Consider the following 26,424-nt stretch of genomic DNA (forward strand, 5'->3'; position numbering starts at 1 on the left):
CTTTCGCTCATTGGAAAGGGACTAAATTTACACTGGCTTTTGCATTGCGTCGGTGTTAAGGGATTTTTATTCCACCAGAAGCAACCATGGGCAACACCCACTACTAAATAAATTCGGTGTCAATACGTCATTCAGGTGCGTCTATGATTTCCTGAACTGCTTGCCTCACGACATCCACTCGGAAGCGAGAACTGAAGGTACTCTGACTCCATTCGCGCTCGTGGACTATGGGTTCATGTCAGATTGGCCTTCGGACACACAGCATCAGTTTTTCTGCACTATAATTTTGAGTTTTCGAGTGACCACACTTGTTCGTTGTACAAGACCACAACTGAGAAAGGCATCTTTCTTTATGATTGTGGGCACACTAAGCTGGTAAAAAGAGGACTTGCGTTGTCTTGTGTGAAGCAAGCAACTGACTAGACCTTGTCTCCACAAAACAGATATAAGGTTACGCTTGCGAACGGGTCGGCTTAGTAGCTGTGCATACCCGCAGAGGCTATTTACTGGTGTTGCCGGGACTTGTCCGAGGGTTAGAGACGGACAACCATACTTCGTTGGTAAAGAAAATAAGCCTTTTGTGGTCCTACCTGTATACAAGGCATCTCAATGAAGGTGAAGCCAATTGACCAGGGGTTTGATATCAGCTTTGTACCCTCTTCTTCTTTCAAGTTTAATGGCATTTGCAAAAGAATGTTAACCCGGAAGAACCTGCAGATGATGAAGTCGGGTGTGGTGTTCGGCATGCTTCACCAATTTTGCTTCCTCAAATGTTTTTATCCCCTCAAAACTCGTCTTTCATGTAGTTAGTCCTACGTGGGGCAAACTGTTCGTATTGCATAAATGATAAATGAATGGGGTAGTCGCAATAGTTAATTTACAGACGCTGCGGGCCGTCTTAAAAGATTCACAGAGTATATAGCTGCGCGGTTTGTTTTTCAGGTCATTTGCAATATTAAAAAAAATGCATTGATCTCAATTTCTGGACCACGTACACTAAGTTGTCAGTTTTTACTCTCAATTTTAACGCTGTCAGGTTTCAATAGAAAAGAGATAGCAAAACAAGAGAACTGCCCCAGGTCGGCCTGTCATCAAGTTTTGGGGCCACTAAGGAGAAAAAAAAACGTCAAAATGAAAAAAGAGACAGCATACACTTGCTTGGGAGGATAGTTGTCTTAAAAAATACCAATTGTCATCCTCTGCCTCCTACTAGAGACTGGCGAATTGGCTGATTTTGGTCATCCCGCTACTCGCGTGAGATTCGCTGCTTTGCTTGCCAGAGTTGGTGGTGGCTTTGCGCGATACGTGTGTTGCGCAAAACAAGAGCGTCGTCATTTCTTTAACGTTTATAAAAAACTGTTAGAAAGCTAACGCATGAAGCACGCGCCAACTCTGTCGCTGCGCCCTTCAGGCGCCAATTAAATGTTGAAAGGAAAATCTTCTTTTGAATAAACGACGATCAGTAGACTAAGTAGAAGTGATGTGCAAAAAATTACGCAAAAATATTCATATTTTAGCATATTTTATTCGCGCGCACATTTGTGCACATAGCGCGTTAAACCTAACACATTAACTTACACTGCTACGTCTGCTTGCCTTTGCAAACTGATCGTTAGATATGAATGTTTAGCTGTGAGAATATGTTTCAGGGAATTATTCTCCAGTTCATGACTTATAAAACAGATCAAAGCAGTCATTCAGTGACGACAGGCAGAGGAATATTCGGTATTTCGGGCCCCGAACGTGGTTTTTAGATGTGCAGCCTTCACGTCGGCACCGTTGTGTAATTAACGTGTACAGAAGCTTGGGCCAATGGCTGCGGCCATCATAAGTAATGCTTCAAGTCCGGCTGCATCGAAGGCTTCTCGAGTGATCTAAGCACAGGTGGAGATGGAGAGAGAGATAGCATCTTGCGGTCAGCTTTACACATGGTTTTTGAAAAATGAGAAATTATTTTTAAAGGTAGTTGTTTGGTCAGTTTATGTCAGAGACCTGAAACAAACGGTCCCTTCGCTCTACGAATGTGCTGATTATTGTTTTGTAGCCTTGTAGCTTAGCGGCCAGCTCCGAACTGACCATGGTGCGAGGGCACGGGTTCCCCTTTTTGAACCTCCTTTGTGTAGTGATGCCAATTTGTATTTTTCTCCGTATCGGGTTTCATACATAATGTAATGATTCTTGCTAAAAATCGCAGCGCAATTTTCAAAACGATAAAAAAATGTTCTGACCATCACTGAAAATGTTGCTTCCTTCGCATTCAAGCGTTCTACAATCTAGCACAAATGGCCTCAGATGCCTTTTTGAATATTGGTAGGGGCATAAGAACCTCCCAGTCCCAGACCTCCCTGATTTGAAGCACTGGTCATAGTGCGTTGTGTTTGCCGGCAGCGGCTCAGCTAAGTGGCGTTTCTTTGAGACCATCTGCGGGCCTTCATTGCTCGATCGGCCGCACTTCTTTGGAAGTGCTTCTCCATCGGCTATTTTCATGAAAAACGCTTTAGCGCTGGAGTCGTTCAACGTTCAGTTTGTACAAGTATAGTTTTCAACGCCCGCAAGGAGTAAGCCAGTTTCCTACCATACGTGTACAAAAAAAAAAACGGCGTATTCTGGGGAGCAAACACAACTTTTATATTTTCGGCATTCAGGCGCCATGTCCACATTTGCAGACGCGCCACTCTGAACGTCTACTGCAGCCCTTTTTCTTCGTCTGTGACAATGAAAATTGGTGTGCCGTTTCTGCATTAACCTATCGACACATTCTGAGCCCTAAATTGCATGATACACGATTTAAAGATGAAAGGCGAAAAGGAACGTTATTTACTCGTCACGCCAAAAAATAACGTGATGCACATATTTTCTTTTTTCTTTTTACAAACGCATTTCGCTGTAGCTGCAAGAGTTGGCGCAACAAACTTGACAAGGATAGTGTTCCTGAATATGCTGCCTCAGGGAGCAGAGTTGCGCGAAGGTGCGCCATCATGTTCCAATCTGTGCGGGAAAGCCACCGCTCGTGCATACAGGGGCTGCGGTCATCCGCTGTGTAGGGCGCTTGGGCTTGTTTTTTTATTTGCGTACAAATTGCACTCCATCGCAATTTCTTTAACGTATAACGCCGAAAACTAATTGTGATTTGTCGAGAGTATGCATACAGCATGAAAAAAAATCGCCAAAGGTTAACAGCAAATTGTAGTCATGGCAAATTGACGAAAAATACTAGAAACGGCCTGCGAGCTTCTTTTTTTTTGGAACAAGTAATTTCAGATGAACAAGCAGTCCCGTTCCGAATGGGACAGCGTCTATACCGTCCTGTCTTCCTCTGTGCGCGTCTTGAGAAAAAAAATAGAGTATTGCGATGAATCACTTTTTTCACAACTAGCACCCCCGCGTGTTCTCTGCGAGTTATGCACGGAAAATATAAAAACGCATCTCCCTAGAACCACACTGAAATGATTCTGTAGCTTTTTACAGGCAGTCAAACTAAAGCAACACCAATGCGTTGAACAGGCGAATCTGACTTAACGAAAAAATTTCAAACTCAATTGCTTGCGTAAAACATTTCACAAAATGTACCCCGTTGCTAAATGCAGTTAAATGAAGAATCTTTAAATGACCTTGAAAGTACTCTTCTCATTGATATTATTAGCTTACCTAATTTTTATTAAAAAGAATTATGCTTTCATCTGAGTTATCAAGTTATATTTGGTTGCGCTTAACGCGGCCCATTCTTAAAAGCCACTTTAATCGCCGACGCACTTCGGCCTCCGAACTTCCAAATGGCAGTCCGTAAAACGCTTTGCCGTTTCCAGTGCGGTTGCTGCTGTTTTGCGATGACTGTGTGGCTCGCTACCACAGCAGAACACCAAACCTCACGCCAGAGGTGTGCACAGGAAATGTGTGGAATGTAGCCGACAGCGTGGGCTCACGTGGGACGTCGAGCTGACGAGGGGTCGCTCGGCACTGCGCATGTGAAGTCCGTTTCCCCGCGGAAAATTGGACAACTGACGTCACGAAAATCATGTGACCGCCTCTCGGCGAATGGCGTTCTGAGCGGCAAGGGAAAACAGACGCGCAACTCTGCTCCCTGCGGGAGCATATACAGGAACACTATAGACAAGGAGGGTCAAAATGGCATGAGCGCGGTATTCAAAGGTGGAAATTCGCCTTGCGTACGAAAATATGAGGAGGCTTAGGTCGCGTCCACTTATGTGTACCGAGCGGCTGAAGGGGATATAGGACGGAAACGTCACGCGACTCCGTGATGAGTGAATGGATGTTAGCAGTGTCCCCTTTGAAACCGGCTGGTGGCAGGTGCCACCGTGCTCAGTATTTATTCTGCTTTATATTTCTCCAAACAATCTGTCAAACATAGGGGTATTATTTATATGTTCGCTATTTTTTCAAATACATATTCTGATTACTTTTGCATTTGATCAATTTTTAATCCTGAATTTGTATCCTGATATCACCTCCCTGCTTTTGAGCCACCAATTTTCCAATGGCGTTCTGCTAACGTCTACCGCAGATTTATTCACAACACCTTTCTGTTCACTAAACCATTGTCCTGGGGGAAAGTGACATCTGGAAGGCTACTACCATGTTCTAGTAAAATTTACAGATTTACCACACACTGCAAATGTGTGATCTTCGCGGTTAAATTTCTTTTTGTAGCTTCGCGTTCGAAGACACCCTCACTTAGCCTCAAAGAGTAGGGCGCTGCTTCATTACTTATCACCGATCGATTCCTTCTTGATTGGCCTTTTCCATTTGCCATACAGGTCTAGGATCAGTTTTTTCTCCATTGAATTTATCCAGGTTCTAGCCTCTACATTTCTGACCTGTCGTTTGAAGCTCTCTGTTTCTTCATCCTGGCTTCCCGCATGCTTACCGATTAGTTCCAAGTCCTTTTACGCTAGTGGGAGCCAAAGCTCTTTCTGTGTATTTAAAAATCTTAGCAGCCCACCTTATTCTTTGAGTATGGTCCTCGGGAGCTCCTTATATATTTACGTCATGGTACGCCCCACTTATGCCCACGAAAGCTAACAACAGAGGCCTGATTTCTGCCTTAAGCTATTTCTATGCATTACCCAAGTACAAACAGGCTGTTATCTAAGCGCCAACAGCTTCTAAACCCGTTCTGAAGTTCTCACAGCCTTTGACAACTTCCTATCCATGTCTGCATTTTTAGCTTCACTACCTGTGTTGCAGCATATATGTTAACGAAGTTATCGTAATTGGTCTGAAAGATTTAGTGTTGTCCCTACGCGGCATCACGAGTTCACAAGTCAGATTTACCGCATTGTTTTTCGCACATTTCTTTATGGCACCTTACTCAGGATGCCCCCGCACCAGGCAGTCGGTTTAGGGCGTTGCCAACCGTTTGGTAGTGAGGCGTCACTTTGTTTCTTGAGGATTGCCTGGAGCTCAGGAAGCGACTCGAAGGAAGATATTTCTATGCTTTACCCAATGGTAAATTTCTGTCTTGAGCTAGAGTCTTATGCCCGGAAAGTACATGAGTAGTCTGGTGGCCTAAAGACCGCTACTTCTGAATAATGATGAGGCGCCTGAAATAATTTTAGCCTTGGAAACAAAATGATATCATTGTCATCACCCTAAAATGGTGAAGCTGAACTTCGAGGTTCCCTACGGGCGCTAGTGGACTATTAGCACGAGCTCTAGTGGTCTGTAAAGCTCGGATTGTAAGGATTGTAAAGCTCGTAGAAGAGGTTGTGCGAATCGCCAGCGTAGAACTGCAGAGAAGCTTGCCAAAGAGACATAAAATCAACGACGCACTGCCCCATCATACACTGAAGTCTGTTCAAAACGAACATTTTGGTACTTATGAGCGCCCCGTTGTTCATATAGTTTCACAAATGCGGCCATGACAGTTTTATTCTTTGGTTACCACAATGTGATCTGAGAAGGTTGTTGTCGCCAGACTAATACGCCGTACATTTTGCTCCTATAATCTAACGACAGGCTAATGAGGGGGCGCTACACAAATCACCGCTGATAGGGATTGCAAGAATGTGGAGATAGGGTGCATGGAGGCCAGTCAGCTGCCTTGCTTCCGCTGTAGGGGTAACATATTGAAGGGGCTCTGCGGACAAACCGATGCTCACCTGTGCAGATAGATTACCACAATCTAATGACAAAGATGCTGCCGTCACTCAAGAAGCTTATAAGCTAAAAAAGGCCTAGACATGTGATACAAGTATTGATACCACCGGCCGTTTTCGCAAGCGAAATGCGGTGCGTCAGTAGGCTTGGATGAGCGGATCCCTGGCGCTTGGGTGCGCTGCCCGTTCATTTCCATACGGTGATCACGGGGTATTGTTTAATTTTGACGTCATGTGTTTGAGCCAAGAGGCGGAAAATTTTTGATTGCGTCTTCTGCGGGTGCCTGACAAACGTCGACAGTGTAGGAATGAGCCAGAGAATCGGTTTTTACCAATAGAAAACATTGAAGGAAGTGGTCTTCAATGACCTACAAACTGTGTGACGGATGGATGGAAGACAGGATTGTCCCCTTTGAAACGGTGTGGTGCCAGTTGACTTCATGCTCGGCTTTTTCTTTTTTATTTGACTGCGTCATAAACCGCTATTGAAATTTGCTATTTTCTTTAACTTCGTTTTCAGTCCTACACTTCTAACCTAATGTCACCTCTCTGCTTTGGAGCCACTAATCTCCAAATCGCCTTTTGTTAACTTCCACCGCAGATTTATTTACATGACTACTGTTATCAGTAAACCCTAGGGCCCCAGGGAGAGTGACTGTGCCTGCATAGACATCCAGATTGATATCATCACATTTGAGCATGTGGTGTTCAATTGTTTCTACAGATGTACCACACACAACGCCTGCGTCATCTTCTTTAAATTTCTTTTTGTAGCTGCGCGTTCTAAGACACCCTGATATAGATTAAAAGAGTAGGGCACTGCCTCGAGTTACCATGAAACGATTTCTTCCTGATCTGCCTTTTCCACTGTCGATATAGCTCTACAATACATTTCTTTGCCATTAAATTCATTGTTTTTTACCTTCTGCGTTTTTACCTGTCGTTTAATGCTCTTTCTCTTTCCTTGAGTCCTGCATAGTATCTGGTTAGTCTCCTAGTTTTTTTTTCCGTCACTATGAGTCAACGCTCCTTGTGTTCATGTATTTCATGACCTTAGCTGCCCAATTGTTATCGTTAAATTTCTTCACGCGTTCCTCATGTAATACTTTACTTGGAGCTTCCCGTGCTTCGAACGGTGCCCAGCCCATATTCCCCGGTACTTCCTCGTTTGTGGTTTTGCCGTGGGCGCCTAGTGCTAACCTTCTAAGGCCACATTCTCACAGCCGGCCTCCTCTACGGCGCGGTGGCGACGGAGCCGAAAACTGCGGCGGCAACGGAGCGGCGCGGTGTTCGAATCGAAATAGGCGCCGGAGACCGGCAAACCAGTTAGGGCGAGTGCTCGCTTATCGCACGTTTCTCACGCGTGGAAAAAAAAAAAGAAACGGCGGTGGCGGAGTCCGAAGGAGATGACGAAGGTGAGGCGAAAGTCGTCTGTCGTCTGCTTGCGCGTTGATTTGCTTGTTTATTATCGGAGAACAAACATGCGATTTCGCAAGCGGTGCCAAAAGTTAGAAGTCGGTTGAATAACTTTGCGCAATTCCACATTTTTACAGCGAAACACCACGCGTACAGCACCAAAACATATTTATACGAATATAGCAAGCTTTTATTAAAGCGCTGCGCGCACTGCAGCCACATTATTCTTGCCAATGTGAACGAAATCTAACATATGTAAGAGGTAATGAACTCTGTTATCAATACAGGAATGGTTTGTCAGGGCTTGCTAGATTGTTCTTTATACTAACGTTCGAGAATCAGGCTAGCAAAACAGTTTGAAAAATATTTTACCAGTATAGGCTAATTGAATCAATGAGGCCCTAAAAGCTGGCAACAAGTAAACGGGGTTTCAACGCAGCTTTCATCGCAGGAAGCGGCTAAAAGTCGTCAGCTCGGCGGGTTGTTTGCGGCCTTCGACACAGCGCCTGTGTCGTCGTGTTTGTTCCGTCCTCGTGTTTTTGCGAGCCGTTTTACCATGGATAGTAGTAACCAACTTGCTCAGCTTTCCGTACTTCTTCTTCCAATGTTATTCCTATGATACGCTTTTTTATTACTCCGTTGTTGTCATCTCGCGTTTTTTGATCCTCTTTACTGTCTTTGCATTGTTTTTATTTGAGTTTGTTTTTCTTCTCTTTATCTTATCTGCCCCGTCACCTCTATCCTCCTTTTTGTCTTCTTCACCTGAATGGCTGTTCTTTTCATCAGCCATCTCCTTCTCTTCGGTTTAAACCTGGTAACAGGCTTTCCGTCCCCCACTTCGTTACCGTCCCGAACTCCCTCTGTTCGCCATAGTCCACGGGCCGGGTTTTTTTTAAGGTTTTGTCTAAGTTAAGGTTCGTTCTTCAGGCTCCACAACAGGTGCCCCGCCGTCCGAGGCGGTATAACAGACGAGGTCAGGCAACAGTTGACTGAAGGAAGGCAAACTGAATCTTTATACAGGAATTCACATATTTAGAACAGAATAAACGGCGAGTGATTACGTGGAACTGACTGAGGGAAAATCTTCCCTCCTTGAAATCGGCGAAGATGCAAGGGATCGAAATTTAGCCCAGAACAATTTTTCAGGCTCCGGAGCCCGGTTTTGAAACCTAGATGCCTGTCCCACATTTGGCACCACACAATCACAACAAACTAACACATGATTTGTATACAAACTGCATGGCATGTCTTCCAGGTTCCGCAAGGTTCAAACCCCTCTCCCTAAAATACGCAGCACGATAAGAACATCAAAATTGCTTTAAAAAATGGCATTCCGGGAACGGGTCCTCGAAATGATTGGCTCACTAGGTTTACGTGCCACGCCCCATACTTCCACAGTATTGCTCAAACTTACCAAGTCAAAAGAGAAACACACGAAAATACATCAAAGACACTCTCACGTGTCGCCGGCTTTCTGAGACCTGGCAGCTCCCAGCATTAAGACAATTATCGACCTCAACCGAGCCGCTACAGCCGCAAGTAACTAACTACTTGTCTTCGTGCCGACTGTTGACAGGCGTCCCCCCAAAATCTGGAAAGCGGCGCCAGCCTGTCGTTGCTGCCTCTGAACGTGCGTCAGCATCCCTTTTGTAAGCACACCTACGTTTCGTTAACCCGGCCCACTTCTCGAGAGCCGTTGGTATGCCCGTCCTCGGGCTTCGGCGTCTGCTCGCCGCGCCCGCACCTGATCGTACACTACGCTTAGTTGTTCTCAGCATCGCGCGAGCGTCCAGACCCGTCTCGCCCGGCGGTGAGGACGCCTCAGACCTAGGCGGGGACCTCTGTGGGGTTCCGGGAAAACCCCCCCCCTCCTTCGCTCCAGCTCTGTCTCTGTCTTGGCCGGTCAACGCTCGCCTGCGCGTTGACCGGTAGCGCGAGAAATCCAAATACACAGCAGTGGTGCTACTTGAGCGCAACAGATGCCAATTCGCTTATCGTATATCCCGCGCCCAATGCAAACACTAAACTCATCGGAGACTCGTTTACCTGGAACGCCTCGTATATTGCCAAATGAAATAAAACCGTCATCCGCTCTCTGTTCCTTGGCAGTGGGCGCTTTTCAGGGCGCAAGACACGTGCATCTAACGACGGAGAAAAGAAAAAAAAAGGGGGGGGGGGGCTTCTTTTCTTGTGCCCGGTGGTGGTGGTGGAAACTTTATTAGACACAGGGGAGTTTACAATGCGCAGGTCCTTGGGCACCCGCACGGCCCCACTGCACTCAAACGTTCATGTCCCGGAGGCTCATGACGCTGGCAGCCCGGCCTGTGGCGATGGCTTGCTTGGCCGGGCACTGGGAGCCGCGCACCCACGCATCGCCGCCGCCGAAGCCGGGACGCTCGCCAGCGCCATCTCTCGCTCGCAGCAAGCAAGCCGTGGGTCACGTGAGGCGAGCTCGCGCTGTGACTGGCACGTTTTTTGTGGGGTGGGGCTCCGTCGCCGCCGCTCGACAGAAACGTAGAGAAGGCCCAGCGGCACCGGCCGCCCGATTTGGGGGGGAAACTCGTCCAAAATCATCCCCCTCCGGTGGCGACGGAGGTGACGGAGGAAGCGGAAAACTGGCTGTGAGAATGTGGCCTAACAGCTCTCGGATTTAATTCAAATCTCGACTGATTTTCTGCCCTCAAGGACAAAACTGCATTCCCGAAACTGAGCCCAGGCACAATTATTCTTTTCCAAAATACCTTCCAGTACTTCATATTGACACAGTGCATTCCGCATGTCCGCTTAGCGCTGACCTGAAGCACGCGCCACCTCAAAAAGAGGAAGTGGAAGTGACAGCGATCTGGGGCTGTGATCTGAAGACGTCCGTCGAAGCCCACCGCTGTCTCTTGTGATCAGTGATCTCCCGCATTCACGCGTGACACCCTGGTGGAGGTGCTGGATAGCGCACCCCATGGCCAGGGCCCCTCCAGGAAGCCCGGACTCTAGCCCGTCTGAACCCTTTAAAGTCGACGTTACGTCACCCACAAAGATAGCAGGCGGCTGCAAGGACTCCAACCAGAGTTCGGGTCTCTGCAGTCTCTGGCGACCGTGAGGACACTGACCTGCGATTCAGCGCGACCATCAGTGTCCACACAAACGCCCGTCAGCATGCCGGATGCCATCCCTTCGCCGTCCGTCGTGCTGCAGCAGCCACGTGAGCCACCCACCGTTCAAGGTTTTCCAGGCGGCGATGACCCGGAGGACTGGATCGAGAAGTTCGAGCGCGTGGCCCTTATTACGAGCGGTAGCGGTAGAGCTGGACTTTCGTGCGCACATCATGCTTCCCCTAGTGAACTTTTTTTTTAAACACACAGGCTACGCATCGGGATGATGCTCTTTCTTTCCGGGAGGCCAGTGACACAGTGCATTCCGCATGTCCCCTTAGCGCTGACCTTAAGCACGCGCCGCATCAAAAAGAGGAAGTGGAAGTGACAGCGATCTGGAGTTGTGGTCAAGGCTGTTCGTCGAAGCCCACCGCTGTCTCTTGTGATCAGTGATCTCCGGCATTCACGCGTGACAATATTTGTTGTATCGTAATAATGCCCTATGTTTCATAAATCCAGCTTCTCTTCACCCTTGAACGAAAACATATTCGACGGAAGTCCGTCTAGTTGGGTTCACGAACCTGTTTCGACAACAAGCCGCTCCTTACCACGACCGAAAGACCGCGTCCCCAGAGAAAAACAACCGGGTGTCGTTTACAAAATCCTAAGTTTAAAGCGCCCGGCTTCATACATCGGCGAAACAAAAAACCTCCACCAAAGAATAAGGCAGCACAAAAAGGACATCCGGCTAATGATTTCAGGATCCAACTCCCTCGCCGAACACTGCGAGCGCGCCGACCACCGGATAGCCTTCGTAGAGGTGAGCGTCCTTGCCTTGGAGCCAAACCTGTTCATGAGTCGACATGTGGAGTCATGGCACATCCGGCTCACAAAGGCGGTGATGAATAGGACTACAGGAACGCTCTCCTCCGCGTACGATAGTGGACTGTGCCACGTGCTAACAAAGGAAGAGCGAAGGCAGCACCCCGCTGCTGCTGGCACACTTTAGTCACCCCTGCAGAAAGGACCGAGTTGAACCCGAAACGTTGGATAAAGTTAAAATATCGGTTGGCGTCAGTTTTCTCTAAACTATCTCTTCGCCCTTTTGCGCTAAGAAACTGTTCGTGCTGTTCTGTGTATATCTGTCCTTTGTTTACCCGCACCCCGACATATTTGTAATTGGCCACTCTGGGCATTTCATAGCCTTGTATTGTAAGCACCGGATCAGTTGTATCGTTGAAAATCATCAGACCTAACTTAGTTGCGACAAAACTGAAATCTAGAGTGTCTCCTTCGCCTCCACAACAATTAACTGGAGTTTGCAAATCTTCCTGCTATCTGCATGCTAATAGCACAATATCGTCCGCATACATTAAACCTGCAAGCATTTGCTCAGTTCACTTCCTTCCTAATCTGTACGTCAGATTATAACCATGATTTGTTTCTTTTAGCCTTCGTTTCATATTTATCATATAAAGCATGAGGAGCAGCAGTGACCCGCTGCTGGCGGACCTGGCGGACGATGTTTCCGTCGTCGAAGGGCAGCGCCCCAGTAGTCATGACGTAGAGGATGACACCCAAGCTCCACATATCGGCCTTCTTGGGGTAGTAGGGTACACCCTGCAGCACTTCGGGCGGGGCGTATGCCTCGCTCCCGCAGTATGTCTCACTTAACACCTTCTTCTTGCGTACCACGGGGTCGTCTGCAAAGCGCAAAGGCGGCGGGGAAGACTAATTTAATATGGCTCGCCTGGGCGCTGCTTTGCTCGAGCACTTTCTCAAAATGGCGAGATTCTTGCATTATTGTAGTAAACCAGGGCATAAACGTGCTGTAACGAAAGATATCGAGCCTAGCTTTCCTGGACACCCGCAACTTGAGCCATCTGTTGTCCGCCAGCAGCGGACACTGCGCACTCTACTGAGGTAATTTTAAACATCTAATATCAAGAAAACTACAGGGTCCCGAGAGATTTTGCGTGACCAGGGTGATTATCACGGTCGATCCTTCCTCATCGATGAAAAATCTGGCCCATTAAAATACTCTCTGCGTTCTCACCAACTGTTTTCGACGTCCACAGAAAGTTACAGGATGTACCGATGATTCGAAGTTCCCGCAATGATTTGATGTGTTCAGCTCCACTCGGCCCCTAGTGGTAGCCGTGCAAATCTGAAGCGGTGGTCCAGATTTCTTGGGCTTTTGTTGTAACGACCATATCTTGTGTATTGCTGTAAGGTCTCACCCGCCGCGGTGGCTCAGTGGTTAGGGCGCTCGACTACTGATCCGGAGTTCCCGGGCTCGAACCCGACCGCGGCGGCTGCGTTTTTATGGAGGAAAAACGCTAAGGCGCCCGTGTGCTGTGCGATGTCAGTGCACGTTAAAGATCCCCAGGTGGTCGAAATTATTCCGGAGCCCTCCACTACGGCACCTAATTCTTCCTTTCTTCTTTCACTCCCTCTCTTATCCCTTCCCTTACGGCGCGGTTCAGGTGTCCAACGATATATGAGACAGATACTGCGCCATTTCCTTTCCCCAAAAAACCAATTATTATTATTATTATGTAAGGTCTCCTGTAGATACGGCAGAAGTGGCTCTGTCGCCACGTCAAAGCATCTTAACTCGCAACATAGGTGTTGCTCAGATGACGATAGGAACGATGAATTGCTATAGGTTATAAGGGAGAAATAAATTTGTCGTGTTTAGGGACGCAATCTGACATCATTTTAAAAGGGGTAGGTGTCACTTCGGCGTATTGCCCTTTGCTTCGAGTGCACTTGGAGCTCTCCGAAAGAAAAAAAAAACTGGCTTTACCAACACAGAGTGTGCCAGTGATTAGACTAAGAGAAAATGATATTCCAGAATACAGTTGCGGTGCGGGAAAGAGCCTTATTTCTACGTTTCACCTTACTATCCATACGCGAACGGTCTAAATGTGCATACGAGAGCCCAGTGATGTGTCCATTCGCAAAGCGGCGCATACTGGCTTTTATAACCTTGTGCTCTGACATGTTACAAGATACGCAATTAATTGCGTTTCATCAGAAACATAACTTGTAAGACAATTTTGTTCGTCAGAATATTTCCTTGATGAAAAGCGTACTGCTTGGTCGGGTAAGTAAAGTAAGTGGAAATAGGGTGTGAACTGGGACCGTACTGCGCTACAGATGGCGACACTGCGTGGCGGACAAAGCTTAGCCACACATCAAAGACAATGAGAGAACTTACTGCAGTATCTACAGAAGCTGAAATCGGCCAGCTTGACCACGAGTTGGGTGGTAAGCAGCACGTTCTCGCATTTCAGGTCGCGGTGTGCTATGTTGTGACGGTGCAGATAGGCCACAGCGGATGCAAGCTGGACAAATATGTGATGTGCAGTCCTTTCATGAAGGCGTCCTGTGCTCTAGGAAGAGAAAAAAAACACTTTTTTCTACTTACTCAAATTTAACGCGTCCTGACTCCATACAAACACTAAAGTAAGAGCTTTATAGATTTTTGTTTTCTGAGAGTTTAACGTCCCAAAGTGACTCAGGCTATGACGGACGCCGTAGCGAAGGGCTCCGGAAATTCCGACCACCCGGGGTTCTTTAACGTGCACTAACATCGCACAGTACACAGGCCTATTGTATTTTGCCTTAATGGAAATTCGACCCCCGCGGCCAGGATCGAACCCGCGTCTTTTGAGTCAGTAGCCGAGCGCGTATAACCACTGAGCCACCGTAGTGGCTCTTTATGGAGGAGATAGTGTACGTAACAGTAATATTCGATTTCGTGAGCGTCAACTTTATTTTTAAAGCAGGAACCGTTGCCGGTTAATCAACATCCCTAAAGCGACTCTGTGGAACCATAAAAGCGAATCCTTCACAAAAACGTAGCGTAAAGACGGGACGAAGAAAGACTAGGACAGGACGGTGTTTTATGCTACGTTTTTGTTGAAAATGTCTGAACAACTGGCCCTACAGCATACTTTATTTAATAGGATAAAAGCGAATTCTGATGGCGCTATGGATGGATGGCTGGATGGATGGATGGATAGATGGATGGATGGACGTACGGACGGACGGACGGATGGATGGAAGATAGGAGCGTCCCCTTGGGAGCGGGGTGGTGGCAGTTGCCGCCATGATCGCCTTTTCTTTCTTTAGATTTATTGGACGGTGTTTTAAATCAGTCTTTACATACGCTATTTTAATTAAGTAGATTTTTAATCCCACGCTTCTAACAATATTGTGACGCCCATGAAGAGGCGATGCTCATTCTATTTGGTCGGCATCGCTGACTACGCAGAAGATGAAAACGAGGTGGATACGTCTCGTGCTCGGCAAGCGGGCTCCAGCTGGTTTCAGTCGCTTGCCTATTACGAGACGCATCCACCTCGTTATCTTCATCTTCTGCGTAGTCAGCGATGCCGACCAAATATTAATATGCATCGCCTCTTCATGGGCGTCACATTATGTCACTTCTCGGCTTTTGAGACACTAGTGTTCCAATCGCTTTTTGCCAACTTCCTCAGCAGATTCATTCACATGACCATTGTTATCTCCAAGCACTAGGGCCTCAGGGAGCGTTACTGTGCCTGCATCGACATACGGATGGATACCACCACATTCGAGTGTAAGAAGTTCAACTGTTCCTACAGATTTACCACACACCGCACATGTGTCATCTCCTTGATTCTTTTTGTAGCTGCGCATTCTAGGGGACCTTGATCTAGCTTCTTTAGTTATCATAGAGCGATTATTCTATGATCCGCCTTTTCCAGTTTCGATATGGTTCTACACTCTACTACTTTCTCGTTTAACTAATCCAGTTTTTACCTTTTATGTTTTTTACCTGTCGTTTGATGCTATTACGTCATGGCGTCACATGATTTTCTCTCACGTCATTCACGCCTCCGCTTCAGGGCATGCATACAGAAATTACGTTTTTATCGCTTTTTCTCTTCGTCCCCACAGTGGTCAGGTTATCGCCAGAAGAAGTTCATAGCTACTGCGGCAGCACGGGGGATTACTTAGAAAGTGACAGACTTTTTTATCTGCGGAGAACACTTTGACGAGCTACTAAACAGCAGACTTACGGTATTCTGTGATAAACGTTACGTGGTCAAGGACAATGTGTCTGAGATGTTGGAGAAGTTCTGAAAAGATTTTCGCTATAAAAATTTAGTACACTTAAAAGAATTCGGCAAAATTACCTGAAGTGTGTTGCGGGGCTCTAAGGTATCCAGTCATAATTAGGTGACCGTGATCATTTCCAACAAATCGAATAATATTTCCGATCGTGCAAAGTGCTGTTGCTGCTGAGAACGTTTTTAAAACCACTTTCCTGAACCATTTTTTTATTTCTTTTCTTTATACAGAAAGAGGTATACCCGATGCAAAATCCTGAAAAACTTGGCCAGGCCTTTGCACCGAATTAAAAGTTTCAGAGACCAGTCAGCTGACATGATTCACAAGAAAAAAATATAACTCTTCATACAATTTAAGAGATTTGCATGCACTGTTCTGTGCGATTTGTGAGCTGTGAAATATCTGCGGATGAAATATATTAATGCCGATGACGCGCTTTTATATATCACGGGTGAGAGTAGCGGCGTTTATAACGAAGAGGTCAATTTCTCTCTAAAATAATATATTCAACTGAATGCGATGGCCTGACTGTTACATTTAGGGAAACAAAGTGAACATTCTTTGCACAAATCGGAAACTAATAAAAATTGGCATTATAGAAATACAAACTGCGAACGAAACTCAGAACAAAAAAAATGAAGAATTAAAATGCAGTACTGCGCAGTTTTATTAGCAGCCCCTGTTAAATAATGGAAAATATGTACAAACCAGCAGTAATATCTAAAATTTTCACACCAGTCCGGTTTTATCGACGTGGTCACGTCAAAAGGTGTTATGTAAAAATAATCGAGTTAATCCTTACCGTTAGGCTCATAATTTATTACTGGCTTTTTGTCTGATGCATGAAGTACGCCTTTTGGCATATATGACACAACTAATTTCACAAATATTTGGAGCTTACCTGGGCTTTTGAAATAGCTTAAATATATGCTCGACCAAGTGTGATCTATTGATGAAATGAAAATGGTGTTTACTTAAACAGAACAAGTAATGAAAACACCTAGAACACACACAAACGGAGTACTCATTGGGACATGAAACTGGAAAAAATTGAGGGGATATAGTACGATTTAAAATATTCTTAAAGTTGCTCAGTATGACAAAATCCAGGATCCTTTCAGAATCTGAGAAGCACTTGTAGCTGTGTGCGTCGGTGCATATTCAGGATAGACACAGTCGAGGAAAAGGCCGGCACAGACGTAGTGAGAGTCTGTCCTGTTCCCTCACTACGTTCGTGTTCGCATTATGCGCTACCGTGTCTTTCCTGAACATGTCATAATCTGAGTGTAAATTACGTTCTTCATTTTTGTATTTATACCTGCTTTTTACGTCACGGAGTACCTGTCGCAGAATGCTGTCATGTAAGTCTAATCCGGGATTTTCTAATCTGATCTGCAGCAAAAATTACAGCGTGAAACATTTGTACATTTAAAATCGTCATGGATCATTGTGATTGGGAGCGCGTTCTAGCTGTGAAGTGCAGGCTTTTCTTGCACCTTCTATCTGTATGTAATGAAAAACGTATAGTGCATTGAAAATTAGAGTGAGGTGAAAGTGCACATGGTGGTCCTCTCTTAGAAAACATTTTGCGGCAGGAAAAAAACAAACTGTGACATCATTTTGTTTTCAGAGTTAACGGGTAATTTTAGATTGAAGCCACACGAGTCTTCTTCTAGCGCAATAGAAAGCATGATGTCATGACGCAAAAATACAGCCGAATAATGGCACTAACCTTTCATTATAAGTGACTCCTCGTGGAAGACAGCTGCGCTCTGTCTCCACAACATAATCTTTTTTTTTTACATAAGAAGGGCATTGCAATTTGCATTCAATTTTCCTCGATTCCGAGATACAGTATAGTGAAAGGCGCTATTTCAGGCACACCGTCTACGAGGTCAAGGGGCAATAATAACCTATGTGCTTTATTTTAAATGTGGGTGGTAGAAAGAAGTCACGCGATATTCTTCAAATGAAGGTGGATGCAACTCCCACTAATCATGAACAGAGTTTGTAAACTGCGCAATAGCAAGAAACGCGTACATAGAGCAAGTATGACTAAAAAAAAACGTCTTGATATTGATAACTGTGGAAGACAACGTGTGTTATAGAAGGTGATTTTGAAAAAAAATACTTTATAGTCCATAGAACGAAAAATTTCGAAGTAAAAAATTGTTTTGTCCATGGACTGTAAACAGGTATTTTGGGGTATACCGAGGGCCAAGCTTTTTTTGTGTACCTACAGTGTTACATGTTTGAGATCGTTAGTGCTGCAAGTGTTCCAAGTTTCCAATGGAATCTCGAATTACTTTCATTACTGCCGCTTCTAAGGCTAAGGGAATGTCGTCCTCCGCAATACCCAAAGGCTCCGTGAATTCATTTATCTATCCCCAAATGATGCTTGCCGCTATTGTTTCATACACCTGACACCCAAGCCTTGACAAGAGACGACATATGAGAGATCAACCCGAAAAACAGAACAGCTCGGAGGGTTTTGCCACGATCTGGTGTTCCGTTACAAAAGGATATTGCGATGGGCTCACCTGTATCTTGAACAGGAGGTCACCTGCTGTGGCCAACTCCATAATGAAGAAGACCTTCCTGGCTTCGCATATGATTTGGAAGACTCGCGCAATGTTGGGGTGGCGGAGGCGCGCCATGATGTTTATTTCTCGAGGAAGGAACCTGGTACGGTACTCCCGCGACGTCTCGGCCATGTTCACTATCTTGCAGGCATAGGCGAGGTTGTCTTTTGCCACCATCCTACGTAAAAGGAGAACGCGCCATATTTTGCTGAATGTGTCAGTGAAAAGGTCTTCGTGCGCAACTGCCAAGCCCTAACGGGCATGAGCGCGTCCGCCACTTTATTCTGCGACGTGCAAGTCCACATCAGTGTTTTTTAACGCGATAGCTTTAAGGGTTCTGTTGAGCAGAAAAGCCGGCGCTTTGTGCCTAGAAAATCCGTATTGGTCGAGAGGGTCGTGACCTCACAACCAAATTACGCCGCGGGGTAATTGAAACGCCCCACAAAGATCAACAGCACAACAGTGATGACGTCGCTGCACACTTCTGCGGCACTGTGCCCCATAAGCTACACGCGGGCACAAGACGACCACTGCGCATGTCTCAGCCCAAGAGAGCCGAGCCATAAAGATTCATTCCTCGTTCCCACATGCTTGCGAGCTACATGGTGTAAGAACGGGAGGGGGGGGGGGGGGCGTGGCGGTTCGGTACCGTCGTTCATATCGCAAGCGTAACCTGACAGGCTGAAACTGGCCCAGCAGGAACGGCCGCGAAAGTTGGCCAAAAATGACGTCATCGATGCTTCCACCTCCGAAACCGCTGCACACAACGGGAGACGCTTTTCACAGCTTGAGCCTCTGGAAGAAAGAGTTCGACCTATACGCAACGGCAACGAAGCTGAGAGAGCAAGCGAAGGAGGTTCAAGCTGCCACGTTCCTTATGGCAACTGGTGAAGAAGCCACGCGATTATTATACACTTTCACGTTTGGGAATGACGCCGACAAGCACGACATCAATATCCTCACGCAGAAGTTTGAGGACCACTTCAAGCCAACAAAGAACCTGACGTTCAATGAATTTCGCTTTTGGCTCCAGGAACCAGCAAGAGGGAGAGTCGTTCAACGATTGGCTCATAGAACTTCGGACCCTTCCACATCACTGCGAGTTTGGCGCACTAGAAGTTTGAATTTTGCACAGAAGAATTATTCTTGGAATCAGAGACAAAGTTTTGCAGCACTGACTCGTGTTGGAAAGTGCGTCTTACACCAAAGCTGTCGAAATCTGTCGTGCTAGCGAACAAGGCAAAGAAAGCTTCAATTAAATGCAGGACGCATATTCTGCTAGAATAAATGCCGTGAAATCAAAAGCAAACGCTTGCTTTAGACGTTGTTTCGATGAACACAAGAGTGGAAACTTTCCCGCTCTGGGTGAACAATGCAACAAATGTGGAGGCAGCAACGATTTCCCGCTTGCATGTCAAATGCCGCTGTCACGACCGAACAAGAAAGGACGAGGCTTACAAGAAGTTCACATAACATAGGGCGAACTCTTTCTTCAAACGCTTGACGTCAATGCTGTAGATCGGGATGATCGCTGGTCTTCAGGAGTCGTTATCGCAAGTTCTTGCAAGGTGCAAGATTGACGCCGGTGAAAACTGCTCTGTAATGCCCGAGGCGATGTTAAGGCGCATAACATCCCTGCCCGCACAGCCATGCTCCGCTACAATGCGCACGTTTTTCGGCCGCAGAGGAATTGCACCAAAAAAGATTAGGCTGCCCATTATCCACAAAGCACAGTGCACGGAAATAGACTTTTTTTATTGTGAAGCCCGAGGTCCCAGTGACACTGAGCGGCTGCGTGGTTGCTGAACGTCTTGGAGTGATAAGCCGCATAGGTTCAATTGATGCGGTCGGCTGTAATGATCCTCAGGGATTTGAAGACTTATTTCGAGGCCTAGGAGAACTTGAGGGCGTTGTCTACCACATCCAGCTGAAGGCCGGTGCTCAAGGTATCGTTAAACACGCAAGAAGAGTCGCTTTTGCCATTCAAGATCGCGTGAATGCAGAGTTCCAAAGAATGGAAAGTGACGGAGTCATAGCGAAGTTAACTGAACCAACTTCTTGGTCAAGCCGCATGGTGGTGGTGCGGGTAAAAAAAGAAAAAAGTGCGCATATGCCTAGAATCTGTCAGATTTGAACAAGGTTATCCTTAGGGAGTGTTACCACATAACTTTATAACACATATTACAGCGTCTGTATGGAGCGAGGCACTTTTCTTCTTTGAACGCGTCGTCCGTATTCTGGCAAATTGGACGAACGGAGCTCACTTGAGCCCCCCGTATGGCAGATATAGGTTTTTGTGGATGTCGTTCGGCATAGCGTCGGCTCCGGAAGTTTTTCAACGAGCAATGCACGGAGTAGTAGAGGGACTTGCTGGTGCAGCCGTTGTTACGGATCACATCTTAGAGAAAAAACTCACGAGGAGCACGATAGCAACCTGTCAAAGTTGATTACGCGGTGCAGAGAACCCAACATGAAGCCGATCAGAAAAATGCATCGATTCTTGCAGCCCCGAGTACGCTACATGCTCCATGTACTCGGCAAAGGATGACTCTGCCGGGACCCTGAGCGAGTGGACGACATCCAAGTACCGCCACACAAGAATCGTAAGGAGCTGCAAGCGTTTTTCGGCATGGTGAACTTCGTGTCACGTTTCGTGCCAAATATGACCGCTTGGTCTGCTACACTTAGAGCTTTTAAAGAAAGACATATCATGGATTAGGTCAGACCCACAGGAGAATGGTTTTCAACAGCTCCATGCCAGCCTCATGCAAGCACCAGTCTTGGCATACTTTCAGCAAGACCAACCAGTCCTATTGTTCGTTGATGGTGGCCAATTCGGTGTGGAGGCCGTGCTCTTGCAAAACGGACAGCCTCTCGCCTACTCATTCCGTTCGCTGACCGCAGCTCAACAGCGGTAAGCGCAAATTGAAAGGAGACTGGAAATCGGCAATGGCTGTGCAAAGTTTCAAGATTACGTATTCGGACAAGTGGATGTAACGGTCGAATTAGATCACATAGCACTAGAAATGATATTCAAGAAGCCTTTGTGTGAATGCCCGATACGCCTCCATCGCATGAAGCTAGTACTTCAGAAGTTCCCAATCATGTTTAAGTACAAGCCAGGGAAAAAACTTCTCTTAGCTGACGCCCTCGCACGTTTTCCGAGTAAAGTGGAACATGTAGAAGAAACTGAGAAGTTTAAAGTCAGTGCTGTTTCTTCTCTTCCTGTTGCAGACGAGCAGCTGCGAAGCATCCGAGAAAAAACTGAAAAAGACGCACTTAAGTCGCAGTTGCTTTGTTACTACAGCACAGTAGCCCGAGACAAGACTATAAGTACCGGATGCCCTGCGAACGGTTTGGGCCTACCGCGACGAACTGCATGTCGAGAACGGCCTCCTGCTTCGGATCACCAAGCTGGTTATCTCGCCAGCCAAGCGCCCGGAAGACCTCCACTTACTGCATCCAGCTGACGGGGGAGAAGGGGAAATGAAGGCAAGAGGCCGACAGGTGATGCTCTGGCCCAACATGAATTTTGATAGCCAGGAACTTGCTATTTATTTCCCCGTATGCCAAAAATGCAAAAACAGAAATGCAAAGCTTCAAATGCTTAGTCATGCGGTGGCTAGTTTACCTTGTCAGTCTGTTGGCATGGATTTGTTTTACTATGGGGGCAACGAGTACTACTACTACTAGATTTTTACTCATTTATACGCATGGTAGACCGTGCTGTTGAAGAGCTAAAGAGGATGTTAAAAAATGTTTTTTGGCACGTTTGAATTTTGCGACGCACTGCTAGCATGGAAAAATGCGCCGAGAGACTACCTTCCGCAGTCCCAAGCCGAAAGACTGATGGGCCGCCGCACTAGAACGAGGCTGCCAGTGCTAGACTAGATGACACTTTACAGAAAACCTGGGCCCCAGCGGTGGTTGTAGGCATGGCAAACGCGCCGAGATCCTACATAATGGATGCTGGCAACGGACAACTGCGTCGCACAAGAGAACATCTAAGAACTAACTACAAAAGCAGAAATACAGGACCCTCCATCCCAAACGGAACCGCCAGGCGATAGTTCGACTCAGCAGGTAATGCCTGAAGACTGGCTTCTTATGTGCACTCAACAGCGTAGGGAGCCACAACTTTTTTTTTTCGGTGCTGAGATGTGGCAGTATGCATCGTTAGCTACACGAACGCACAAGGCGACCACTGTGCATGTCTCAGGCCAGGAGTTGCCAGTATAGATACCGGCGCACTTTGCAATAAAGATTCATTCCTCGTTCCCACCGGTTTGCGTGCTACAGCTTCCTCATTGGTGCACAGGATCATGACGTCATTCCATCACAGTTACGTAGCCTATCTTACATCACCGTTGCGTCGCGTATAGAAAGCAATTGCGCTGCTTAAACGTTGTTTCAGGCCAAGATCTGTTGGTATGGTAAGGTACGGTATGGCAAGGCAAGTTACGGTACGGTACGGTACAGTATTGTACGGTGCGGTATGCGGGTTTGAAATCCCAAAGCTGCTTGTGGGCTCTGATGAACGCCGGAATAAAAAAACTCCAATTAATTGCGGTTATCTGGAGTTCTTAAACGTGCGTTGACATTATTGATCGGGCATAGAGGAGAACGTACTGTTGCAAGAAAATATGTCTGTTTTTTTTTTTGGCAGTGAACGGGGCGGTCGGCAACGCCTCCAGTACAGCCGCTAGAACAAACGAGACCTCGTGTATGCTTGCACAGCTACGCAGCACTCACACAAGACTTTAGGGAACTCTACGTCTGTTTTTTACAAGCGTCGAAAGAGCACTGATTTATAAATATGAGGTCATGCCGGAGCACGGATATCAGATGACATTCCCAGTGGCAGAAACGGTGGGCCGTTCAGAAAAAATTTAAAAATATTTTTGCAGTGGAATAACAAATGATGAGCATGCTAAATATTATTATAATCATTTCTACGTACCCTGAAGGAGAAATATCTCTATAATATCTCAAATAACCCATTCCTGTGCGAACTGCGGCTAGATTATCTCTGGAAACTTTCTGACCTAATCCGATCCTCTGGCTGTCTGCCGAACCCCTACTGCGCTTACCTTCTTTCTGAGTCCATTCGGTTACCCTAAGGGCTCCTCAGATATTTTGCCTTCGCAGTATATGCCCTTCCAATGAACGCTCCTTATTTTTGTTTTCAATTAGAATGTTATTACCTATAGCGTTTGCTCCCTGTTCCACTGCGCCCTCTTCCTGTTTCTTAAGGTTGAATCCATCACCTTCCTTTCAATAGCTCGCTGCCCTGTCCACAACTTGATTTCAATCTTTTTTGTTATCCTCCAACTTTCCGCCTCACAGGTGAGTGCTCGAAAGATACACCTGCTGTGTGCTTTCTTCCTGAGGGATAATGGTGAGGCGGTTTTTTGACATGAAAATGCCTGTTAATAGGACTCCAGCTCGTTCTTATTCTCCTAGCTATTTCGATTTGGTGGTCCGGATCTTCTCTTTCTACCTGCCCTGAGTAGATGTAATCCCTGATAAATCACATGCTTCATTGCCCATTCTGAACTGTTGTGCCCTTCCGAGACCCTTGATCATTGCTTTAAATTTTTTCATATTAACTTTTCGCACCACCTTTCTGCTTTGCCTGCCTAGGCTTACGATAATGCTTTACAATTTGTCCCCTGGGTTACTTAGCAAAGCAATGCCGTCTATGAAAAGGAAATTACTAACGTATTTTTCATTAACTCTCATTCCCAACTCTTCCCAGTCCGGTTCTCTGAAATCATCCTGTAGAAACGGGGCGAATAGTGCTGGTGAGATCGTGTCTTCTTTCTTGACACCCTTCCCGATTAGTATTTTATCTTTTTCTTTATGAATGACCACAGTGGCTGTGCAGCCTCTATATATATTCTGCAGTCCTCAAACATACGCCTCTTCTACACCCTGGTTAACAATGCCTTCATGTCGGGTGAAACTTCCGCTGAGCGAAATGCTTTCTCGTAATCTGTGAAAGCTATGCAGTATATAAGGATTGACTATATTCTGCGCATCCCTGTGTCATCTGATGGATGGCGTGAACGTTGTGCGAATGACCGAAGGTGCATTGAAAATTTCAGAAAACATGATGGTATTTCTTCTAATGCACTTGCTCTAGTTTGGAGAATGCTTTGGAATTCAGTAATCCAACAATGGTGACGACGTTTTAGGGCTTGCAAGTTGACACAAAAAATCAAGAGTAAGCGGATTGCAAAACAGAAAAATAAACATTCAGAGAAAGGCTTTGCCATTCGTAACTAGGCTGCATTGTTTGTTTCTTAGTTTTATTGCACCGCACTTCACTCGATGTGTAGTGATTCTGATGACCTGCTGCAGGTGTTAAGATGTACTGTCCAAAATCTTGCACTTGCCACTCCACTGAGTCGCGAGGGCGCTGCTCAGCATTTTATATCAGTTCTCCCCACCTCTATTGCAGGTTTTAGTGCGGCCCCACAAAATTAGATTTTGCAGATCACTCTAAAAGCAAACCAGGGTGATTAAAAAGCAAATATGCTGCTTGGCGAAAAGCACGCCTTAGCCGGCATATCAGCTCCGTTGTATCACTTCCGCACGCACATAAGCAGTGAAATTTAAGCGATGGTTCCGCACGAGTGGACAACATTCAGACGCTGTGGCAACATTTCAGTCTCCTTGACCACCCCCCACAGCAGCCATGCAATGTGAGGCCCCTCGTTGCTTACGTGACGGTGGCGTATGAGCCCGACCCGATCTCGGCGCCAAGCATGTAACCGTTCTTGGCCAGCACGAAGGCCTCGGCGCTCTCCTGCGCGTAGTCGGACTGTCGGGGGGACTCGCTCCACAGGGTGGCCATGCCAGCTGCTGTAATTTTGCACCCAATTCCTTTGGAACCTGCTTATGCCACGCTCGGCTGGCCGTCTTCTTCTATCAGTTCTCCTGGTGATGATGATAGATTTTTATGGCGCAAGGGCATCTACGGCCAAAGAGCGCCATGGCACAAGGTATTTTTCATTTCTCAAAGTGGGGTCGAAGACTCATTTTCGAAGCATTTCACCCATTACCAGTTATCAGTTATCCTGCTGCTTCAGCTCACGCTATCTTCAGCAACGAAAAAATTCCCCGGTTAACGTCGTTCAAAAATTGCCGATGTTGTTGTAGTTGTTGCCTCAAATACGACGGCACATACCCACGGTGGGGGATTGGCCAGGGTTTGGTGCAGATCCAAACAGGAAAAAAACTCATCCAGGTTTATCTTAAGTGGCTCGTAAATATAGATGAATCTGATAGAAAAAGAAAATCACGAATTTTGAGAGATCTTAGAAATCGGAATGAAAATCGAGGAAACAAAGCGGTGTGGGTTGAATAACTAAATTTAAAAGAATTAATCAAAAAGAAAATAAATTTGAGAGGAAAGTAAAGGCATCGAAAAGTTAACACAAAAACCTCCCCGTTTCAATAATATAGTTGTGAAGAAGCTGACACACCTGCGTAATGGCATGCCCTTTGACGGGTGCACCGAAGGAGAGGAGGACAGGAAGAGTAAACGGCAGCCCTAATTGAACGAGAGGATTTTGCAAGAACTGAATTCTCCGCGGATGTTTTAAAAATTTGTTCTGACTTCGTCATCTTTCATTAGATTTTTCTCTTGTTTCTCTTGCTCCTCTTTCGTTATATTTGGTAGGGGTGAGCCTTTTGGTGCGCTTTTGAACTACTTCCTCAATCCACAACTAACCACTAATCGTGAGTACACGCATTTAGCAAGAGGTCTGCAGAAAAAGCATCAATAGAAACAATTAAAAAAAATTCAAACGCGCTGTAATGGGACAAGCGGATAATATTGGCTATGGCCATACACTTCGAGGGATTAGAGAGCTTCAGGAAGTAACAACGTAATCGTAACTTTAAAAAGAATGAGAACTGTGGTCGCGCAGTGATGAAAATCGAGGCAGTTGACCTCGTGGGCCATTTCGACGTATAACTTCAGGACAACATAACTTGCAATAGCGGCAAATGCTTTCGTGTATATAATAGCGCGCAGAAATGGCCTTACGGCGAATCATAGCGCCAGCGTTGGCAATCACAAATGAAAGGAGA

At 46.3% G+C, this 26,424-nt stretch overlaps 1 protein-coding gene across 1 annotated transcript in view; it reads right to left on the reverse strand.

Moving 5' to 3' along the window:
• Positions 1–25,243, reverse strand: part of LOC144119059 (uncharacterized) — a 37,398-nt gene extending 12,155 nt beyond the window's left edge. Inside the window, exons 1-4 of the mRNA XM_077651785.1 lie at positions 25,053–25,243; positions 18,283–18,502; positions 13,842–14,016; positions 12,131–12,321 (exon numbers count right to left, since the gene is read on the reverse strand). Of these exons, the coding sequence (XP_077507911.1) occupies positions 12,131–12,321; positions 13,842–14,016; positions 18,283–18,502; positions 25,053–25,183 (717 nt within the window). The 5' untranslated portion in view covers positions 25,184–25,243. The remainder of the gene's footprint in view (positions 1–12,130; positions 12,322–13,841; positions 14,017–18,282; positions 18,503–25,052) is intronic.
• Between the last annotated feature and the right edge of the window lie 1,181 nt (positions 25,244–26,424).

The sequence above is a fragment of the Amblyomma americanum genome, chromosome 2 (genome assembly GCF_052857255.1).
Source record: "Amblyomma americanum isolate KBUSLIRL-KWMA chromosome 2, ASM5285725v1, whole genome shotgun sequence".
In the NCBI taxonomy this organism is placed as follows: Eukaryota; Metazoa; Arthropoda; class Arachnida; order Ixodida; family Ixodidae; genus Amblyomma; species Amblyomma americanum.